The 23,452-nt window shown below is 44.1% G+C and overlaps 4 protein-coding genes across 7 annotated transcripts in view; 3 read left to right on the forward strand and 1 right to left on the reverse strand.

Moving 5' to 3' along the window:
- Positions 1-23,452, reverse strand: part of LOC6533122 (DNA polymerase epsilon subunit 2) — an 85,122-nt gene that overhangs the window by 48,168 nt on the left and 13,502 nt on the right. The window lies entirely within an intron of this gene.
- LOC6533117 (4-coumarate--CoA ligase 1) lies at positions 9,592-11,465 on the forward strand. The gene is made up of 3 exons (XM_002093807.3): positions 9,592-9,853; positions 9,913-10,424; positions 10,482-11,465. Exons 1-3 carry the CDS (start codon positions 9,686-9,688, stop codon positions 11,443-11,445), a joined length of 1,644 nt encoding a protein of 547 aa, XP_002093843.1. The 5' UTR covers positions 9,592-9,685; the 3' UTR covers positions 11,446-11,465.
- On the forward strand, positions 11,647-13,528 carry LOC6533118 (luciferin 4-monooxygenase). The gene is made up of 3 exons (XM_002093808.4): positions 11,647-11,878; positions 11,937-12,448; positions 12,502-13,528. Exons 1-3 carry the CDS (start codon positions 11,744-11,746, stop codon positions 13,457-13,459), a joined length of 1,605 nt encoding a protein of 534 aa, XP_002093844.1. The 5' UTR covers positions 11,647-11,743; the 3' UTR covers positions 13,460-13,528.
- Positions 20,812-22,916, forward strand: LOC6533119 (pollen-specific leucine-rich repeat extensin-like protein 1). The gene has a single exon (XM_002093809.4). It carries the CDS (start codon positions 21,156-21,158, stop codon positions 22,560-22,562), a length of 1,407 nt encoding a protein of 468 aa, XP_002093845.1. The 5' UTR covers positions 20,812-21,155; the 3' UTR covers positions 22,563-22,916.

Genomic DNA, 23,452 nt, shown 5'->3' on the forward strand with positions numbered 1-23,452 from the left:
AGGTAGTGCGCCGGCGTTGAGCCACCCCTTTCCTTTCCCTGCCCCCCACCTTGCCCCACCTTGCCCTGCCCTGCCACTCCTCCCGAGGCCCGAACTTGCATATCTGCAAGACAATCAACAGCAGTGGCCACTCCACGTAGAACTCACCCAGTGGCGCTCGGTGGCCACAGAAACAGATACTCCGCTGGCAGTGCCACCAGCGCAGCACCAGTCACAGTCACAGCAACAGCCGGACACTGAGAGAAAAACTTGTGAAAAGTAACCAAGAAACTAATGAAGTAATATTAAAGCGCTGATAGGAATTATTATGGCTCATATTTGTTTGAAAATACTTACAAAATTACATAGGAGAACATTTAAATTGTTTCGTCATTTTAATCCTTTTGAAAATTAATTGGTGATTATAGTAATTCATTTGCTGTTTATAAGAATGAATTGGTGATCATAGTAATTCATTTGCTAATTATGAAACCGAATTGTTTATCAAAGTAATTTATTTGCTGATTATGAAACCGAATTGGTGAACATCGTAATTTATTTGCTGACTATGAAACCGAATTGGTGATCATTGTAATTTATTTGCTGATCATAAGACTGAACTAGTGATCATAATAATTCATTTAACGATCATTAGACTGAATTGGTGAACATAGTAATTCGTTTGCTCATATTTATTTATATTTGCTCAATTCATTTCATCATAGTAATTCATTTGACTATCATGACTGAATTGGTGATCATAGTAATTCATGTAACTATGTAAACTTTCCCTTAAATCAATTATCGTTAATTGAGTGTAAGCACCACCCCAAATGGGAGCATTTCTCTCAGTGCAGAATCTTCATCCTGCTGCACCTCCCGCCGCCCCCAAGAAGCCCAGCCAGTGGCCAGTGGCCAGTGAATCTTCGTTTTTGGGTGCAACGAAACATTTTTAATTGGTTTTGTTTCATTTTGCGCCGCCACAGCAACGGACAGACTGACCCGCCACAGTGGCTAGCGATTTGCTGGGCTTTTTGGCCCGGCCATTGTCTTTGCAGTCGGGCTAAAACTGGGATTCAGACTGCGGCTCAGACGGCAGAAATTGACGAACTGCCTTAAATAAGCAACTCAAGGTTGGCTGCCAGTTTTCCCTGAAGACTCCACGCAAACACGGGGACTGATCGTACTCGTACTCGAACTCCGACTGCCAGTCGATCGGTGGCCACATCAAGTCAACAAAAGATTGAAAACTCAATATAGCACCGACGAATGGGGCAGGCCCAATGATGGGATGGATATGGGTATGGGTATGGGTATTGCGATGGTCTTGGGTCTTGGGCATGGGTATGGCTATGTGGCTATGTGGCTATGGGAATGGAAATGGTAATGGAGGGGGAGGGGGAGAGGCAGAGACGCGCCAGGGACAGACACGCAAAACGTTGGCCAGTTCAAATCCCAAAATTGGCAATTTATCCTTTATGAACTTACAAAATAGCCGCCGTTTATACCAAAACAAGTTAATTCGTCCGGGAGTCGGAGTCGCCGCTTGGAAGTTGCCACTGGGAGCTGCAGCTTGGAACTTGCCAGCATTTGCAGAAACAGAAACAGAAACCGAAACAATCACAGGCACCGAAAGCCTTGGGAAGCGGATCACACTCAGAATAATGTTCGAAACTAAATCATTGGAAATGCAAACTATTTCTGAGATCCTTGTAAATTTTACTTAATTAAAATTGTGCTTTGAAATATGATAGTGCACATATGGATGTACTTTTACTAACTAACAAACTTCGAAATTCAGTTGAGAATAGTAATGGATATTCATAAGACCAACAAAACGAGGATTATTTTTCCTAGATTTTTTTCTTCAATTAATTAGAGTGTATGTTTTAATAGTTGACATTTGAAAATTTTGCCCACATTTTTAGCACATTTCTTTCTCAGTGTGCAGACTGGAGCTGCTGACGATGACGAAGGGCCGCCAAGAAAACAATGAAGCCAACACAGACGGACGAATTGCATGGTGCCTGGTGGGCGGGCAGGAGGAGTAGGAGCAGGAGGAGCTGGTGGGTATGGAGGAGCTAGAGGAACTGGAGGAGCTGATGGAGCTGGAGGATCTAGAGAAGCTGGAGGAGCGAGATGGCCAGGAGCTGGGCAGGCGGCGATGGCGATGGCGGCGCATTAAAGGCCAAACCGAAAATGAAACGCTCTATGGATTCGATCGCAGTTGGCTGCTGCCGCCGCGCATGGCTTTAAATAGATGTGCCCAAGTTTAGACAATAAAGCCATAATTGTGCATAAGTGCGCTACACGTAGACGTGAGCGCAAAGGACGACAGTCGTCGGGGGAGTAAAGCAAAAGGGAGCCAAATTTGTTCAGGTTCCCACAGTCGCCAAATAAATGGGAAAAGGTAAATTCAAATTCAAATGTTATTACAATTTATCTGGATAGAATATATCTACTTATACAAATGAAATATTAATTTTTTCAATGAAACGAACGAAGCTTCTGAAAGACGCATTTCTGAAAAGTATGCTACAAAATAATGCAAACTTCTTCTGAATATTTGGAAAGACCTTAGTTCAATATCCACATGAAAAATATAAAAACATGCAAGCCATAAATTATATAGATTAAATTGCTTGTCTGTCCTTTATACCTCTATCCATTTTACTGAGTAACTCTAAATTGAAAATTGAGCATTCAGCGAGTACGAGTTAATTAAATTCCAACGACTGCTGCTTTCAACTCCCCCCAAAACCTGGCATTACTCTCCATTTCAGGCTGCCCCTTCTCCTGGGATCCCTCTTTTGCTCTTTTGGGGCGTCAAAATCAGTTGCAAGTTTATGGGCACCGCCTGGCTGAACTATCGGTACGCCCGATCTTTATTTGCCATTATGCTCGGCTGCACTTGGCCGGCATGTCATTTGCCGACTTCCCAAGTCTCCAACTCCAACTCCAACTGTTCCTGCCCTTCGTGTCTTCACCCTGGCGAGGGTAGCAGATGCGGTGCTCCCATGGCGACTGCCCGGCTAATTGCACACAAATCTGTTAAGGCAATTGGCAAGGCAGTAGGTACATAGTTGTAGCAGTACCAGTACCTGTGCCAATGCCAGTACGAGTGCCACCAGCTGATGATGATCGGTGCTGGTCGGGGCCAATCAGCGGTGGCAGCGACAGGTGCCACACGAATGCGCCAAAAAGGCAGACTAGAACACGACATGCTTCCAGCTCCCAGCTCCCAGCTCCCATGCACAGCTAACAGCTACCAGTCGATCCAAGTGCAGATCCCAGCCAGAACTGCAGACTTATAACCAGACTGCAGGCAGACACAACATGAAACAGTCCGCAGTGCGGCAGTCACAGCAAGAGACGCGGTTTCAGCTATGATAATGTATATTTTATGAGTTAATTTCGAGTGCTGCCTGTTTGCTGCTGGCCAACGTGAAGATCGCGTGTTGCAGTGCATACAGTAAAGCCTGGCTAGTATCACATCCGCCTGTTGTCCCTCTGCCAGCTGGGCTCCCAGATACCACCAAGTACCAAGTCAGATTCCAAGATCCCAGAGCCATGCGCTCATCACGCTTCACAAATTCGCAGCTCGGGCAGACGCTCATAATTCTCAGGGCCTCCTAACAAGATCGGGTAGCAAGGGGAGAGGTACCAGGTTTTAGGTCTCAGATCCCAGGTCCCACATCCACATCCCCATCCACATCCTCAGATTCGCGGCTGCTTTGTTGCGGTCTGTTTTTGGTTTTTTCTGGCCATTTCGCTTCGCTTTCGGCTCAACATCAGCTCCAACTGCGAATGCGACTGTGCAACAGCTCGCTGCGATTCCGATTGCGACGACGACGTCGACGACGACGACGACGACGACGACGACTCCTCCAATTCGCACTTTGGTTAAATTAGTTGCGGTCTGGGAAGTTTGGCCACCATAATTTCCCGTGGCGTTTGCCGACCCGACAAACTCCAACACTCCACTTAACAAGCCGACAGACGCCGCAGTTTCTGCTGATTGAAGCCGCCTGCATCAACATCAACGCCATCTCCAACTCCATCTCCAACGCCATCTCAGATCTTCATCGGTGCGGTGTGTAGATGGTGCTGGTTGTGTTCCATGGTGTTCCATGGTGCTGCTCACGTTTCGCTGGCCCCGAAAATTGCAGCAGCTAAAGGATTAACCTCAAATTTCTGCTGGCGGTGTTTGGCTTTCAACGCTTAATTGGTTGTGAAATCATCATTATCACATGGCCGATGTGTCCGTTGGCGTTGGCGTTGTTGTTAACCAACCACTCATCTTCATCTTCAACTTTAACTTCAACTTCAACTTGATCCCACTGCCAATGTTGTTGTTGCTGATGATTGTTTATTAAGCAGCGCCAGCAAGTTGCGATCTGCGATCTGCGTGTCCTGCCATCTGTCCCAGCATCCATATATCCATCCGTTCGGACTCCAGATCACCGATCTGATTCGCCGTCCAGTCTTGGCCATATAATTTGCGCATGATTCATTTATGATTGAGAGCTGACTTCGACTTGTTTATACAAAACCCGTCAGCGTCCGCATCAGATGCGAATGATGTCTATCCCAGCAGCAGCAGAAGCAGCAACAGCAGCAAATTATAGGCCAAGACCACCAAAGCGTTAACTGAAATATTTAGCGAGTTTGTTTCTTTGATTTCCAGGAAGCCTCTCGGGCCCAGTCAAATGAGCACCGCCGCTCTTTAATTAAGCTCCTCGGCACCGACGTGGCCGCCAGCAGGAAGTGCATTTTATCCATCCCCCAACCCGGCCTTTAAAACCAAAAAAAGAAAAAAAAGAAGTGGTATAAGAAATACAACTGAAATGGCCAGCGAACTCAGCCAAGCGTTGACATGAGTTCACCTCTGGGTAGCTGCTCCTGCCGCCCACAAATACACTGGGAACTACATTTGCAAAATAAGAACTACATTCAAAAGGGGGAAGCTTCCTATAATTTAAAAGCTTTCTTACTAGTATATTTACTTAACTAAAGAGCCACATACATACATGGAAGAAGTATTCTTATCCGCTTGGTTTAATAAATTTAATTTAAACCATATTTTTTATTTGAAATTAAATGTTATTGATCCTTTTTTTAAGTGTTGACTTGCATGCAGGTAACTTGCTGGCATGCCAATCGCCCAATTGTAATAAGACACAACGGGAGGGTTGCCCAAAATGGTACGCTCTGATTTAGCCCCAAAAAGCAATAACAATAACAATAACTGCAACAACAACAACAGCAACAACAACAACAACAACAGCAGCAACAACAACAACATCTTCGACGACAGCGGCTGCCCAACATTAATCATAAATTACCAGGTCGTTGAGTTGGCCAAGAAGCCAAGAAGTTGGCCCAAGCGGGTTAAAGGAGGGCCAACATCGAAGTAGAGACGCCCCAACGTGTGGCGAGGTGTTCGCTGTGCGCGTTTATAAATTTTGCCAAGCGCCAGGCCAACGCTTTTTCGGCCCAGACCAGACTCCAGATCCAGATACCCCCAGCCAAAGTCACAGCCAAAGAGCCAAAGTCTGAGCAAGAGCCAGAGCAAAAGAAATGATCATCTTCATCATTGCCGACCCGGCCACGTACTAAAAAATGTGAGATATGGCGGCAGCAGGCCAAGGTTATAATTGGCCCAAAGCGGAGCCAAAACGAACGAGAAGGAGCAGCTCATAAAGCAGCGAGAGGAGGCGGTAACGCTCAAGCATCCAAGCAGCCAAGGAGCCAAGTAGCCGGCAAGCCAAGGAACTGAAGATGATGACCAGGATACCCATGCCCATGTCCAGTGCTCGATGCCCTATGCCCACAGTGATGCGCACGTGCTTAACCTCTGACTTTGTTTCCGACCATCATCACCATCATCATCACCAGCATCACCACCATCCCCACCAGCTTCAGCATCAGCCAACCATTGGCGGCGGCGGCAGCTTCTTCAAGTGGTAGTAGCCTGGCGATTAGCCGCGGATTGTTGCTTACTGGGAACCGACGCGGAGCAGAGGCCGTGAGAGGTTGTTTATGGCCCGCCCAGGGCACGCCCACTTGATGGGCAGGAGGCGGGGGGACAAGGGGAGAAGGAGTGAAGGGGCCAGGATGAAAGGTATATATTCGATATTACTTTTGGGCCAGGTTAAGACGATGCGAGAGCTGGTCAATGGGGCGGTCATGGGTTTTTACAAATTTGGTCAGCCAGGTTGTTTGTCAAATTGTTTGAAGGGAGTGATTAAACGGAAGATGGAAAAGGGAAGTTTAGAAAAATTAAGATGTATTTAAAAATAATCAGATCTTGGCTGGAACCTAAATAACTTCACAGCTTTTCATTTCCACCCGCAGATAACCTGCATAACTTCATAGCGTTTTATGTCCTTACGCAGATTCCTTTTTACCATAGTTCCTTAGTTGATTATCTGCTTGATTGCTTGGCAATATATTACTGCATTACTGAATCAATTTCCCTTGCATTGTGATGCAGTAACTTGCATATAGAACCACATTTACCTAACTGAGGCCGCCGTGTCGCTGCTCATTTTCCAAGTCAGTGAACTCCAAAGACATGTGCTACTGCTGACAAAAAGCGTTGAAAGGACCCCACCCACGCAGCACGCAAAAAGGACATTTTACTGCATCTATGTGCATATGTATACTTGGCAGACAATGCAATCTATTCAGCGAGCCGTTGACAGGCTTTTGCAATTCCCATTCGAAGAGCGAAGAGTGAAGAGCGGCGGTCATGGCGCAGTGACCAGTGGCGGGCAGCCAAAGGACAATTCGCAGGACATCGTCGCCCGGCTGGCTGTGAGCCAAGTATATTTACGGCATATTTACAGGACAGCTCGTAAAGCAGAGGAACCACTAAGCAATGTGACCGCTTTAATTGCGCCACAAACTGCACTGAAAATTCAATTTAAAAGCGACAAGAACATGACAAGTGACAACGATAGAAGATGGCGAAGAGATGGCAGGAGCACCAATTTCAATCTGTTCTTTTCATAAATACGCAAATTTGTGCGCCGAGGCAGATGCAAATATTTTTGCCAAGACACTTCCATTTAGCCATGCCATACATTCTTTGTAGCCACATAAAAATGCATAGCCAGCATAGCCAAAGTGCAGAGAAAAATCACAGAAACTGTCGACCGGCGGCAAGGATACAACATCATCATCATTATCATGGATAACAGGCGATGCTGCGTTTGTGCGAATGTCTGTGTAGTTGTAGCCAACTTACAGGAACCGCGGCGCCAAAAACTACTAAAAATAAAGTTTGCATTTTGTCTATTCGTTTCCGGTCGCCTTGTCCCAGTCCCGCAGTCCGTGTCCTCATCCTTTGGCGACATTTTCGCATCCCGCCAGCAACATAAACACCGAAGTTGCCATAAAGACAGGTTGATATCCATATGTATGTGGGAATTTCCTTGCAGCTGGCGCAGAATCGAAAACAATATCAATGTATATTCAGCGAGCACAAGAAGAAGCTAATAGATTTAATGCTAAAAGTTTTAAATTGTTTCGCAGATTTCAAATCTTTTGTTCATTCATAATTTCGGTATTTTAAGAGTAGCTAATCACGAATCTTTGACTTTGCTAAAAGTTATTTAGCATAAGCTGCTTTTAAGGGTCCATATGGAATTCACAAAAATGAAGTTTAAGATAAAACAATGTTTTATTTTAAGGCAAAACTAATAAAAAATTTGAGGAGACCATTGTTGGTATTGAACCTCAACTATTTGTTTCCTAGCCAGACGCGTCAGACAGCTGGACTACTGACTTGGCTGCATTTCTTTGCTGAAGAAGTTTCTGGCTGACATAGACTAATAGCCATGAAACTCAGTGCGACTAAAAGATGGCGCCACAAGTTCACACAGTACTCGATAGATGTCGCCAGTACGTTTTTAGTACAAAATAAAAAAGACGCCACTACGAATTGCGGGCAGTAGTGGAACTAATTAAAAAAAATTATATAGCATACTTTTAAGATATAATTTCTTTTATACTTTAAATAGAAAATAAAATTTTTGATCATACATAAATAACTATAAACAATTGGGTAAATAAGAATATTTTGCTCCCAAAAAGTAACGTATCTGTGAAACGTATCATAATATAGAAAAGCAGATTTTCGGTAAGACCTTAAGCCACACACTACGCAGAATGTAGGATAAGTTGTGGCCACCCAAACTTGGCAATCCTTTGCGGTTGCAATTTAGAATTAATTATGCGACGCTTGCTTGCCACTTGGCCGGCAACTTTTTGAGGGGCGGGGGCGGGGCAGAGCCGCAACTTCGGACCAGCTTGTGCTGAGGTTACAAATTCTCATATGTCGCCACAAACACACACACATACACACACCCACACAGGACGAAATGTGATGGACAGCGGAAGATTTGGGGGCGAGGAGGTTTGGGGGGGTATGGGCAGCAGTTGACACAAGAGCATTTAACGCTTCAGCACGTTTTCAATTCAATTTCCACATCTTGAAGACTGCGCCAAGGAAGCCGAGGCGTTGGAGCGTGCGAAAAACTTAAGCAGACGCACCGAGCATGACAAACGAGGCTAAGGACACTGCTGCCGCCAGGAAAATAATGATAATGAGACGAATTGTGGGCGCTGCAAGGGGGTGTGGCCGGATAAAAAACGGAAGCTAGTGCTGCTTAATGAAGATGCCTGCAGTGGCAGCCGTGCAATAAATCAACAAATTACGCGGCAAGGGCTGCTGCCCATGGGCTTGTATCTCGCAGGAGATACTCCAAAGATACTTGGCCATATTTGTGCGCCGAAACAATAAGTGAACCGCTTAAAAATGCATAAATCAAGGCCCAAAAACGCAGCCAAGGGAACTGAAACAAAAGCGAAGCGAGAAGCAACTGTCAAAATGATAATCGCCAACAACTGTTGAGGCTGTCTTGGCCGTATGACAAATGTTGTCGACTCGAAAAGGGTGTGTGTGTGTGTGTGAGTGTGGGTGTTCCAAAAACACCACCCACTACGCACTGGACGGAATCAATGTTTGAAAAACACATTTTACTTATTAGTTTGCTTTGTTTGCGGGGTAAACAGGCTCACTCAAAATAACGCATCATAATGGCAAAGGGGCAGAACTGAACGATTTCGATTCCGATCCATCCATGTCGCTCATAATCGTAAGGACAAATGCAAAGCGCAAAAGCCAAGTTCCTGACAGCACACAAACATTCCCCCAATTGTCAACCCCTTAATCCACTTGTTTTCCCAAACCCATAATCCTCTCCATGACGGCTGCCCATTATCATAATCTTTTGCTGGCGATGGCGATGGTGGTGGCCATTTAAGACAGCTGACCATCTTTTTGAGTATTTTTCTATATGATAGAACCCAAAAAATCCGCTTATCAGCGTTCATGTAAGCAGTCTTGGCAATTAATCATTGCTTAAGTAAACATAAGTAGTGAATTTGATTAGTATAGCAACAGTGAGGGAAAAATTGATTGGAAGATGAAATAAATTCACTTATGAGAAGTGCACAAGGCTTTTAGTATCTCTTTCTTATTTAATTGAAATACCGATAAAATAGTTGATAATGGTGAGACCTTACTTAAAGCTTTAAATTCGATTACCTACGCTTATCTCGTTCGCTTTTATGATAAAGAGTGAGCATCAAGGAATTTAGATGCAAGGAGAGATATAGAAATTAAAGTTTTAACAAAATGGTTGTACTGCAAGCGGGAAAATCTCCCTTCAAGACAGAAAACACCTATGATGAGAAGTTGAAGATCTGGAGTGGTGGCGAGAAGCGGAGTTTGTTCTCCCCAGATTTGTCCATCGGAGAGATTACCTTTCAGCAAATGGAGCGTAATCCCAAGCTCACCGCACAGGTATTTCAATAATAATATTTTCAAAAATAAAATCTTAATTAGCTTGGGTTGTTCCTTAGATATCAGTTACGGAAAACACTGTGCTCACCTGGCAAGATATCCATACAAACTCAATGAAGGTGGCCACTTATATGCGTAAACTGGGCCTGCAACAAGGTGACTTTGTGGGCATCATTGGCAGGTTGACCACCCACTTGACGGCTCTGGCCTATGCCTGTTTCTTTAATGGAACTCCGTATCATGCACTACACACTCAATACGAAGAATCTGCCATCGAGCGACTGTTCGCCATAACCAAACCACGTTTGATCTTCTGCGATGGAGATGAGTTTGAAAAAGTTCAAGCTGCCACCAAGGAGCTTCAGGTACAAATAGTAACCATGCGTAATCACCCAACAGGATCGCTGAGTATCCAGGATATTTTAAACACGCCCGTGGAGTCGAACTTCCGGCCAGTGCGTCTAAAAGATGGCACTGATCAAATACTGGCCATTTTGAGTTCTTCGGGCACTTCAGGCCTTCCAAAGCCAGTCACCGTTAGCAATAGTCATCAGATTATTGGGAGCTTTCTGTAAATATAACTAACTTCTTTATGTTCACCCTAGCTAATCTAATTGATATTTTATAGCCCCGTGGATAGCTCGATTGTTCAGTATAACCCAAACACTTTAGACTGGGCATCCGGAATCATTATGACTGTTAATGCAGCCGTGTTTAGCTTGACCAGTATAATCGAGGACTGTGACTTTGAACCTGCCACTTTGTGTGGCCTAATTGAGAAGTACAAAATATCGATGGTGTTCGTAAGTTCCTCGCAATTGGCCATGCTGTCCAACTGCTCGGAATTCTATTCAGCGGATTTATCATCTGTAAAGTATTTCTTCTACGGCGGATCAAACTGCTCGCTGGAAACTCAGAACAAGATTCGCAGCCGTCTTAGCAATGAGTGTGTAAATTTCAGCTATACAATAACCGAGTTGAACAGCACCGGATGTCTGAACTTCAACTTCGATGAGAAACCCAACTCAGTGGGTCGCCCAGTGAGAGGCATTAAAATTAAGATAGTCAACGAGTTGGGCGAGGCACAAGGACCCAATGTCGTGGGAGAGGTGTGCTTCAATAATGGTCAAAAGTGGTCTGGTTACTACAAGAATCCCGAGGAAACCAAGAAGATGCAGGACTCCGAGAACTGGTTTCACACCGGGGACCTGGGCTACATGGACGAGGATGGCTATCTGTTCCTTATCGATCGTTTAAAAGATATGCTCAAGTATCAGACCATCATGTATTATCCCAGCGAGATTGAAAGTGTCATCGCTGAAATGCCAAATGTTGTGGAGGCCTGTGTCTTTGGCATTTGGGATCCAGTGAATGGAGACAAGGCGGCAGCTTCAGTGGTCAAGAAACCAGGAACCCAACTGGAGGCACAAGATGTTGTGGAGTTTGTGAGGAAGCGTATACATGCCAAGTTCAAGCAGTTGAACGGAGGAGCTTTGATTGTGGATCAGATTATTCAGAGTGGTAATAGGAAGGCAAACAGAGCCGCCACAAAAGCTGAGTTTTTAAGAATTATGCAGAAGAATTCGATCTAAAAAATGTTACAATATTGAAATATTGTTGTTGTTTCTTAAAAAAAATAATAACAAATAAAGTACAATAAAAATGGAAAAAACACTGTTTCTAAAATGGTAGTTTGTTGTATGTAAGGTAAGCTTTTTTAGAGATGCGCCATCTTGCTCTTTTTTGCTCAGTTGGTGAATAAAATAATACCAAAACTTATACCGACTACAAATATTTCGTACAGCTGATCTGTAGCTATTGAATAGAGTGCTTGGGGTTATAACCACATGGTTTATCTGTAAACTTCTGATATATTCTTTATATCCTATAATGAGTGAAGTGAATTATGATGAAAACCTCAAGATCTGGAGTGGACGCGAAACACGGAGCTCATTTTCGCCGGATTTGTCCATCGGAGAGATCATCTTTCGGGAAATGGAGTGCCATCCGAAACTCATTGCCCAGGTTAGTAGTTCCATCATCCAAAACCAGATATATACTTTTACTTGTATTCAACTTGCAGATCTCGATCACAGAGGACACCGTACTGACCCGCGAGGAACTACACATGAATGCGATGCGAGTGGCAAGTTATATGAGGGATATGGGTTTGGGGCAGGATGATATAGTGGGCGTGATGGGCAGACACACGACTCACTTATCGGCTGTGGCATATGCATGTTTCTTCAACGGAACCCCCTTCCACGCCCTTCACAATGCCTACGAAGAGTCATGCATTAGTAAGCTTTTTGGAATCACAAAACCGCGCTTGATCTTCTGCGATGGCGATGAGTATGAAAAGGTGCAAGCGGCCACCAAAGATCTCCAGGTAACGATAGTCACCATGCGGAATCATCCTGTGGGTTCAGTAAGGATCCAGGATATTCTCACCACGTCCGTGAAGCAGAACTTCCAGCCAGTGCGTCTGAAAGATGGCACAGATCAAACCCTGGCCATACTCAGTTCATCCGGCACCTCGGGCTTTCCAAAGGCAGTTACCATCAGCAACAGTCACAAGATTATCGTGGAGTACATGTAAATATAGTAGTCTATCTTCATTGCATTCTTTTTGAGCGACTTTATTCCAGGGGACTAAACAGCTCCATTGTTCAGTATACATCAAGCACCTTGGACTGGTTATCGGGTCTTTTGATGGCCATTTCCACTGGCGTGTTCAGTACCACCAGCATTATTGCGGACTGTGACTTCGATCCCGGGCTTTTATGTAGGGCTATAGCGAAGTACAAGATCTCTTTGGTGCTCTTAAGTAGCTCATACCTAGCCATGTTTGCCAACAGCCCAGAGCTTCAATCGGCTGATCTTTCTTCCTTAAAATACCTGTTCTATGGCGGATCCAGCTCTTCTCTAGAAGCACAGCGCAGAATTCGCAGCCATCTGAGCCACGATTGCCTACACTTTTGCTACGGCCTAACTGAGCTGAACTCAGCTGGAAGTGTAAACTTGAACTTCGATGGGAAACCCAATTCAGTGGGTCGTCCGGCCAGGGGTATTAAAGTTAAGGTAATAGACGAGCAGGGTGGAGCTCTAGGACCCAATGTCCAGGGAGAGATCTGCTTTAACAATGACCAAAAGTGGTCTGGTTACTACCAAGATCCCGATGAAAGCCGGAAAATTCAAGACTCTGAGAACTGGATTCATACTGGTGACCTGGGCTACGTGGATGAGGATGGATATATATTCGTCATCGATCGCCTAAAGGATATGCTGAAGTTTCAGAACATCATGTACTATCCCAGTGAGATAGAGAATGTCATCGCTGAGATGCCAAATGTGCTGGAGGCTTGTGTGTTCGGCATTTGGGATCCAGTGAATGGAGATGAGGCAGCTGCCTCAGTGGTCAAGAAACCGGGTGCCCAGTTGGAAGCCCAGGAGGTGGTGGACTACGTCAGGAAACGTACAACTGCCAAGTTTAAGCAGCTGAATGGAGGAGCTTTAATTGTAGATGAACTCGTTGGGAGTGGAAACAGAAAGGCAAACAGAGCGGCCGTCAAGAAACACTTTATCAATCATTTCAATAATAACTAGTAACTGGTAACATATATCTGAAAATGGAAATATATGTACATATACAATAAAATCTAAACCATAACCCAACTGGTGCCTCCTCAACTCATTTGTTCATTAGATCTACACCACAAATTAAACTCCAGTCTTACCCTTACATTTACTTCCGACCAACTTCGAAGCAACCCCATGTGGGAAAAACTGTGCTCTATTAAAATATGCGCATATGTAATCGGTAACCACTAAGCAGGCAATGGCAATGGAATGGATTTGCTACCAAAAACGAATCAACCACTTAGCACCCAATTGAAAAGTGTGACCCAGTTTAAAAGGACTTTTAAGAGACGATTTTGCGAAACGCTTAATGTAATTGCCGCGGTCCATTTGCAGCATCAACATTTCGACATATGAGCAATGTTCGAATGCTTTTATGGGAGCCAAGCACATATGCGAGAATCCTTCGTAATGGATGCCATAATTCCGCGCTAATGTTGCAAAAATCTGCAAAGCTGGATGAGTTGCAACAACAACAACAACAAGTGACAACAATGGAAACTAAGCTCATAAATTACCATGACAATGGAATTATGCTCTAATCCACCCCGAAAAGTTATTGAACTCTGCGTCTGAAACTGAAGCCACAAGCGTAAATCTTGCCTGCCTGTCATAAATTTCGCTGTTTTTCGCATTCGCATTCGATTTTGGTTTCTCGCATTCGATTGGAATACGAATGTTATTTATACGCATGAAGCAATCGCTGAAAATGAAATTGCAATTTTAATTCAATTAGCCGCTGCAGAAATATCGAAATGTTGATAGCATTTCTATTCCTTTTACATCGCTCCACAATTATTTCTCGTTCAAGGCAGACTTCTAGAGTAAATGTAGAGTAAATTTATTCCACATGATTAATTCAAGATTCGATTTTGAAAATCAACAGCAAATTGAAGGTGGCTCTTCGCTTGGGTACGGGCCAAATATAAAATGAAAAAAAAAATGCTGAGCAAAGTAAAATATTTGTTCAAAGTGTTTGAACTCGAAGCGCAGGCAAACGAAATCAAAGAAACGAAGTCATTACATATGATAATGCCGTCGAATTGGCGGCAGGAAAAACTAATGTTATGAAAATTCGATGAGCACAAAAATTATAGATTATTTTTGGAGCAAAGAAAAACGTTGAAGGAGGCTGCTGTCAGTGTCTTAAAAATATGTAAAAGAGCAAATACTATAGGTGGTCTAGACCATACTTCTATGGTTAATAGCTTAAAACCATTTTTGCAGCTTGAAGAATAAATAACGAAGATTAATGGGTGTTAATCTAAGGAGAAAGACCACTGAATTTATAGAAAGATAATGCTGATTTAAAACAAGAATATATAAAAAAATAAAGAAGACATTTAATCAGTCTTAAAACACCTAACCTAAAATTCTGTAGCACAGATTTGAGGTGCAAAGCTCAACAACAATATTCCTAAGGGTTCGCGATGACCGATCTAAATGAAGATCTTTCAAAGATGCCTATCTCATTAATGGCATTGCAACTGGTCCTTGAATAAACTCAGAAAATAGATCAATCTAAAGCAAAGTCAATGGGGAATTTAGTGGCAGCCGCAACTGATCGAAGCACGGCTGGCTGGGTATATATGCCCAAAGGGACCAGCATATGCTGATGCCACATTAGATCGACAACTCACTTGTCAGTCTGTCTGGGCTATAGAGCTGTGTGGCACCAGCCGGCGATGGTTATCACCCAGCTATGGACCAGTTCCAATCAGAGAGTCAAAGAGCGAAGGATACTCGGGGGAACTGGAAACCGGGAACACGTAAATCGCAACTTGGGAACTCGAGAATCCCGCGGCGCAGCGCATTTCAACGCGCATATGTCAGCATTTCTACCCAAATTGGAATCGAAAAATGCTGCACTAACAGCATTTTGTGGTTTTCAGCATAATTAAAGCCAGACGGAGTAACCCCCTCCCCTCTCCTCCCCGGACAAACGCCCCGGACAGATCGTAAACGTCGAAAAACGTAAGGTGTCCTGCGGACGGGGTTGCGATTTTTGTTTTTGGGCTTTACTGCCGTGGAGTGGTTGCGATTGGGAGTGCACTGTTCGGCGAGTTAACAAAGCCATCAATGGACCATAAACTAAACACTTTTTAAACGCCGAACGGGGCTGGGCGAAGGACCTCGCCGAAGGTCCTTGTTACCATTGTCGAAATCGCACAGATGTTTGCTCAGCGCGAGCGTGATTTCGCTGCTGCCCAGGATAACTAGCGACCCTTCATTAAAGGGTAGTTTTCATCGTTTTCGTACCGCTCACAGTGGGTCGTAGGTCTTCCGGCAATTGGAACTAGATCCACTATGCACTCTACATTCCAAGCTGATTAGATCTGATTTTGCAAGCCGATTCCACCGCCCTGTCAATTGGACAGACAGGCAGGCAGGGAAACAGGTTCGGGTTTTTTGGGCAGGGTCACCATTTATGGCACCAGAAAACGTATTGAGCGACTTTAAATGCGGGTCATCCCAGTTCTATGTACTCCGTACTCTGTTCTCCGGGTTGGTGGCAACTGGTGGTAATGACGGTGTTGGGTGGTGGTGACTTGGTGGTCGCTTCATTTGTGCAACTTCGCTGAGCATACGCTGCACATCCGCCCCAAACCGTAGAATGTGCCAAATGTTGCATGTTTTTCTTATGAATATGTTTTACAAGTGTCACTGGGAATGGATTTTACCCCTTAGGAGCTTTTGAAAGGAAAGGGAGTAGTAGAATATAGAATTACACAAAATATTTAAGAAATGCCCATACCTTTAGAAGCCTGAGTATAAAGAGGTTGAGATATCGACTTGATGTAAATATAACTATAAATGTTTTTATTATTACTAAACAAAATATAACTGACTTGTTTTGATACTAACGTAAAGTTCCCAAAAATATTTTTATATATTAAAATTAAAATGTAATTATTATTAAAATAAGAAAAGGAAAAACTCTTGAAACTAAAACGCAATTAAAGTTCTCTTAAGCTCTCATTCACTATATGTATATACCCTGTAAAGTTGAAGGGTCTACAGTGGGAGTTCCTGTTCCGACTTCCTGCCGACCCTTCTGGCCCACTTGAAGAGCTCTTGACATTATGGCTATCCAGCAACCACGTGCAACACTTGGCAACTGTTGCGAGTTCCGTTTGCGTGTTGTACGATTGTTTGAATTGTGTGTATGATTCAGCTGCGGAAAATATTGCCACATCGGGGCACATAAATATTTATGCCGCATTCGATTGAAAGCTTCTCAAGCGTAAGCATTTTAGATAAAGTTCCAGCCACCCAGCTACCACCCATCATCCAACCCACTGAGTCAGGTGCATTTTGTAGCATCGTTGGCGTTTTGCATATGACAGCAGAAAATGTTTTTGTGCCTTGATTTGATTGCAGGCGAATGTGCGTCTCGAACTGATTGGACCAACTCAACGCACAGCAAACAGAGCTGGAATCCAATCGAATACGAATCTGAATGTGAATCGGCATAGACATCGTCATCAGCCGATTTGCTAACCAAAACAAGGGCTCTAATCCGACTAAGACTAAACAGGGAGCAACCACAAGATCCACCACCAGCATAACCACCATCACCATCACCAAGGACCCTCGGGCCTTGTTAGAGCGAAAAGTGCGACCCTCGTTCGCGCATTTTTAATCCGTTTAAATGAATGACAGTCTAATTGGAGGATTTGGCAGGCTGGACGATGAACCAGGACCAGGACCAACGCCAGAAGGCACCTTAATAGTGACAAAGTCCTTGCCATATGCTTCGAAAAAACCACATGTTATTCACGGTATTTAAACAAACAGCAACAGGGACTTCATAGCCGACAACAACCCTCCCAAAATACTCCAGTTTCAGTTCGAGATGCGGATTCGAATTTGGATTCAGATTCAGATGCAGCCCTCCAAAGGCGAAAGTACTCCAACCCTCATACAATTAGGTTCTCGTGTGAGCAGGGCACATAAAATCCAATTCGAATTTTTATTTAATGCGCGAAAAGCACTTGATTGGATCCAGAACAGGACTCGAGTTTTAGTTTACTCCGCACTCTAGGGACACTTTGCGTGCTGAGGGTTGGCAAGTGCAGGACTCTTGCAGGATGCAATTTGTATGGTAAAACTCCAAGGAAACTTCCACTGCGCCAGCACAACATAATCCACTGAACAAAAAAGGTTTAAGGATCATGATAAAACCTATCGCATTTCATATCTTAAAACCCGTTTATGTGAAACCCATGCGTGTTCATGGAAGGTGCACCGATGTTATCTATTTGAAACTATAATATATTTCAGTGCGATGTTATCCATTTAAAACTAAATAAAACTAATATTTCAGTACGATGTTATCCATTTAAAACTAAATAAAACTAATATTTCAGTACGATGTTATCCATTTAAAACTAAATAAAACTAATATTTCAGTACGATGTTATCCATTTAAAACTAAATAATATTTCAGTACGATGTTATCCATTTAAAACTATATAATATTTCAGATCACTTTGAGTATTTTTGAAACCCCAATTAAGGCCTAATAATTACAAGGATGCTGACAGGAGAATGCTCCTTTTCTTTGGATTTAGAAGTTAATCCACTTTGTTTTCAAGTGCAGAGTGCGCTTAGATTTGCAGGCAGCAAGAAGCTGTTTCCGCCAGGATTTGCGCACAAAACACAAAGATTACGGCAGACAGGCAGCACATTAACATCAGCCGAGGCCACAATCTCCACGGAAAAGGTGTCTGCTGTCTCCGGAATAAACGCAGCCAGCTCTGCGCTAAACTCGAGGCAATTAGCATTTACATTTTGCTATCTTACCAGGGATAATTGAAACCCATCTACCAGGAGGATGCCATGCCCGGGCATAAGGAGCACGTAGCTGTGTCTAAACTTAAGTCGGAAGATTGTCATCTTAGTTTTTAATTTGCTTCCTGGGACATTTCCTCGCTACCTTCCATTTTCTACGCTCTCGACTTAATCACACAAAGGCAATTTCACGCCTTTTTGCGCTTTGTCTCAGTTTGACAACGAGGGGAATCACTTTGTCACTTGGCAGTTTGATGTATCGACAGGCGCTAAACCAAACAACCAACCCACCTAAAGTTCCATCCCCTGACATCAGTGACATGGCAAAATCTTTTAGTTTGGCAGATCATAGGAGGGAGATCAGCAGGGGTAGATAAGCCTTTTGGGTTTAGTGGAAATTTTGTGCTCGATTTGTATATCGGAGATTTTCATTAATTTCCGCACAAAATATTTACTGCAATGAACTGAGAATGTGTGCGGCATTTTCACTTGACTTCAATTGTGCACACGTGTCACATATGTGAGAATCCAATTGAATTGGGGGTAATTTCTAGGGCGATGCGATAATACAAAATATATTGAGGAAATTGGTCAGATTTAAGATAAGATATCTGGTCACAATACAATACAATACAATACAAAAGATAAGATATCTGATCAGGATAAGCTAAAAATGAACTTAATTTAAGAAAATTGATTCAGAGTACAGCATTTAATAGGGTATATGGTAAGACAATTAATTCTTTAGTAATTTTTAAATGATTTTCAAACAATTTGAAGCACTCATCTGCTGGAGAAATAAACCCCCATAACTTTCGAATATCCCATTATTTATCAATTTAAAATCACATCAGCCTATGGATTGGGCGTGGATTGTTCGATCGGCAATTAATTAAATACATACTAAACAATATTTTTAATGCAATGGTCAGGTTGGAAGGCAATCATGTGTTTAATATTCATTTCGTCGACAGCCAACATGGCGGCCATGCGAATTATAGGCTCCAGCACACAAATACAGATACAGATACAGATACAGATACAGATACATATACAGATACAAATGCACTCATACACATACAAACACACACACACACTCGACTGGTGGCTATAAATATTAATTAAAAATGCAACTCATATGGCAAGTGGAACAATTAGCACCTGAAAATATGCAAACATTAAATTGCCGCTGTTGCAGCCACATGGCAACAAAAGAAGCGAAAATTTAAATAATATATATGTAAATACTACTACATACACCCTGCAGAACCTGGTTCACGACTGACCATAACAGACACATATTTTGTCCTGGCAATGGCCACATCCTCACATCCGGTCTGCCAGGATCTAGGGTCTAGCCGGACGGCAGAAAAAATAGGGAAATAAACGGGGGATCAGAAGGGGACGGAAAACGAACGGAAAGCAGTGCACAATTTGCTATTGTTGCATGTTGCATATTTACTGGGCACTTGCCACTTTTTTTCTACACAGCAGCAGCAGCGACAACTTAACTGACAAATAAATATTTGGGTACGTTGAAAGATTTCGCCGCTCAACAGTCGCCTACAAAGCAAGGGGAACCCCCAATTCGTGAGCGTGTATGAGTGTGTATGTGGGTGTGTATGATTGTGTGTGTGTTTGACAATATGTAAGGGCTACGCGCAGCATATACTCAAAATCCAAGCCAGCAGCAACAAAGGCAACAAACACAACAAACACAAGGAATGCAACAAATACAGCAGCAGAAAACATGGCCACATATTCACACAATCTCGCTGGCGCTGCTAAAAAATCGACAAAAACAACCTGTTCGGAAACACTTGCAACAAGGACATCACCGCCGACAGGGACGGGCATAGCGACAGAAAGAGAGGGCACGTTCTGCCATATTTTCGGGGTGGGTGTGAGAGGCAAAGCCAGAGAGAGAGGGAGAGACAGAAAGAGAGAGCCAGCGAGAGAGCCAGGACCAAGCACCGCCTCCTTTCGAAAAGAAATGAGTGGCACAGTGGGCGAAACAGGGAAATTCAGGGAGTTAGATACAATATTTCACTACAAATTTAAATGAAAACCAGACAAAATGTTTTTTTTAAAGGAAAATACTTGAAAACCTTCACTTTTATAAGTTTTAGTACTTAAGTATATGTATTGATAACAACTACTACAAGAATTACTTTAAAGTATCCGCTCTTTCGCAGAAACAGTAGTAACTTTTCATATAGCTTATACTTATTTCACATCCTTCTAAGCTCAATTTAGAAATTTTTTTAAATAATATCAACCCTATTTAAGAAACACATAGCCCACTGTGCCCATGCAGCACATACAGCACCACAAGGTTTTCGAACCAGCCAACCTGGTTTTCAGATGCCAGCCAACCAGGAGTCGTCCTGGCCAGGACTCGCACAATAAAACCACAGAATATGTTCGCCAACTGGCAAAGCAGATGGAACTCTGGCGAGAAAGGGAGAGTGGAGAAAGAGAGGGCAGACCGCTGCAGAAAGAGAGAGAGCACAAGCGGGAGTGAAAGAGAGGGAGCAAGAGCAGGAGCAGGAGGAGGAACATAAGGGTGGTGCTCTCTGCAGGACCTGAATCTGAACAGACTCCGAGCAGAATCAGGACAGATGGGCCAAGTGCCGCGAGTGCGAGTGCGGAGAGTTGCTTTTTCCCAATTGAATGGGACAATATGAGAATACGAGAATTCCAACTGGACGCGGTGGTTGGCAGCGGGTACTTAAAGAGGAACAGATTGCGGGCGGCCAGCAGTCGAAAGTGGAATTTCGAAACGCAAGGAACTATATAGAACCTCACAAATAGAAATCCAAATCCCCACCAGAGCCAAGTGAAAGTCGAAAAGTGTTTGCAAGTGAAAATGAATCTGCTCATGGATAGCATGCCGTCGCACGCGAATCCTGGCCAGCGTCGCTCCACGCCGCCTCAGCACGCCGAGCTTAGGATCTCCACATCGCCGCAACAGTCACCGCCGCCGAATCCCACGGCTAATCACAATAACAACAATGAGACACCCACATCGCCAGCCGGTGGCAAGACCACGCTGAAGCGCGCCTTCGATGTGGCCTTCCTCATGATGCCCGACGAGCGGATCAAGCAAAAGCAGGCCGAGAAGCAGGCTCGCCTCCAGGAGGCACTGCACCTCCACCACCATCATCACCACCAACAGCAACAGCAACAGCAGCAGCAGATGAGCCACTATCCCACGGATTTGTCTCCTCGAGGAGCCACCTCGCAACCACCTTCGCCGGCGGCATTGGAGTACATCAGTCTGCTGGAGGCACGTCAGCGGTATCCACAGATCAGCATTCGTTCGCCGCGAGTCTATGATGATCCCAGTGTGGTCATACCACTGGTGGATTCGCCAGAGGCACCGTCAACCTCGTCGCCACCACCGCCCATGCGCAGCGCTTTCACCAAGGTGGCCTCCTCGTCGCTGTCCACCGCATCCTCCTCGCCGTCGACCACGTCACGTCTGGAGTCACCCGTGGATGTGGGAGCACCGCCCTTGAGTCCCGATCAGCTGAGCTGTCACTCCATAAGTCCGCCATTGGTGACACCACCACCCAGAACCAATAGCGGTGGCCAGAATCCAAATCCCCTGCCAGCCAATCCCATTGTGTACCACAACTTTCGACCGGAGTATCAGTTCAACGGCGCCTTCCAGGCGGTGAATCCGATGCAGGCTCTCCAAGCACAGCAGCGTCTCAAGCAGCAGCTGTTGTACACCCGTCCACCGGGACCGGCCAATCCCAATGCAGGAGGAGGTGCCTCTATGCCGGGCAACTCGCCGCCAGGACCGCCGTCGGAGTTTCTGCATGCCTATCCCGGATTTGCACCGCCACCACATCCATTTGCGGTCTCCCAACCGCTCCAGAATCCCGCTGCCGCGGCCATTCTCTCCACGCTGATTCCACCCACTTTGGCATCCACTTTCACGCTGACCGCACAGAATGTGTGCGCCAAGTGCAACATTAGTTTCCGGATGACCAGCGATCTGGTGTATCACATGCGATCGCATCACAAAAGCGAAGTGGCCTGCGATCCAAATCGCCGGAAGCGGGAGGAGAAACTCCGGTGTCCCGTCTGCCAGGAGACGTTCCGCGAGCGACACCATCTAACGCGTCACATGACCGCCCACCAGGACAAGGCCAGTGATCACCAGCCGCAGCTGGAGGACGCATCCTCCGCGGCCGGTGACAACGAGATCATCAACGTGGTGGGCGGCACACCGCCAGGTCGCCGAATGGGTGGCATGCCCAAATGATCGAAGCATTTTTTCGGATATTTTTAGGTCATCAAATCGATACACACTACACCGAAAACAAAACCCGTTGGTTTAGCCCATAATGCCCATTTTCGATTGTGATATTAACTTTAGTTTCCCTCATGCACCGTTTTCATTTCCCCTTAGCTTTAAATGTAGTGCAATTTGTATCTTAAACATGTAACTGGATCTCCCTGTATCTCAATTAATTATCATTCTTATCGAAGGAGCCGCAAGGATCTGGAGTTTCGTCATTGTAAGATATTATGTTTAAGTTGCGAATCTGCTTGTATTAGCATTCAATGTGTGGCTGAATGTTTCAATAAAAATCTAATTGTTATGTCAATATAATAATTACGAAGCATTATTATTAAAATGTGGGTAAATTATAATGATAATGTGGGTTAATGATAATGTCGGTTAATGATAATGTGGGTTAATGATAATATGGGTTAATGATAATGTGGGTTAATGATAATGTGGATTTATGCTAATGTGAGTTGTTGAGCTCAAGCGTATTTATCGCACGAATTGATAATTAGGTTTCTTGATAATTTCTGCTGAGAGCGGGGAATGCATAAATCTAAAGTATTTATAATCATGTTATGAAAAGAAGTTAAGGTTTATATAAAAGAATGAAAGAGAGGGTATATAAAATTCAAAGAGATGTTTATCCTTTCAAGAAAATAGCTTCCACACATCTAAAAACTTTTACATACAAAGAAAAGCGATTTTAAAAGGAACGAAATATATTTCTTAACCAAAGACCGGGAATAAAATTTCATACAGGTTCGAAAATACAAGCAAACTTCAAATTCCAGAAAGCGGAAATATCAAGATTTGGCAGCATATGGAGTGCTTTACATTTCTTGCCGGACAATCCATTATTT

The sequence above is a fragment of the Drosophila yakuba genome, chromosome 3L, assembly GCF_016746365.2.
Source record: "Drosophila yakuba strain Tai18E2 chromosome 3L, Prin_Dyak_Tai18E2_2.1, whole genome shotgun sequence".
Classification (NCBI taxonomy): Eukaryota; Metazoa; Arthropoda; class Insecta; order Diptera; family Drosophilidae; genus Drosophila; species Drosophila yakuba.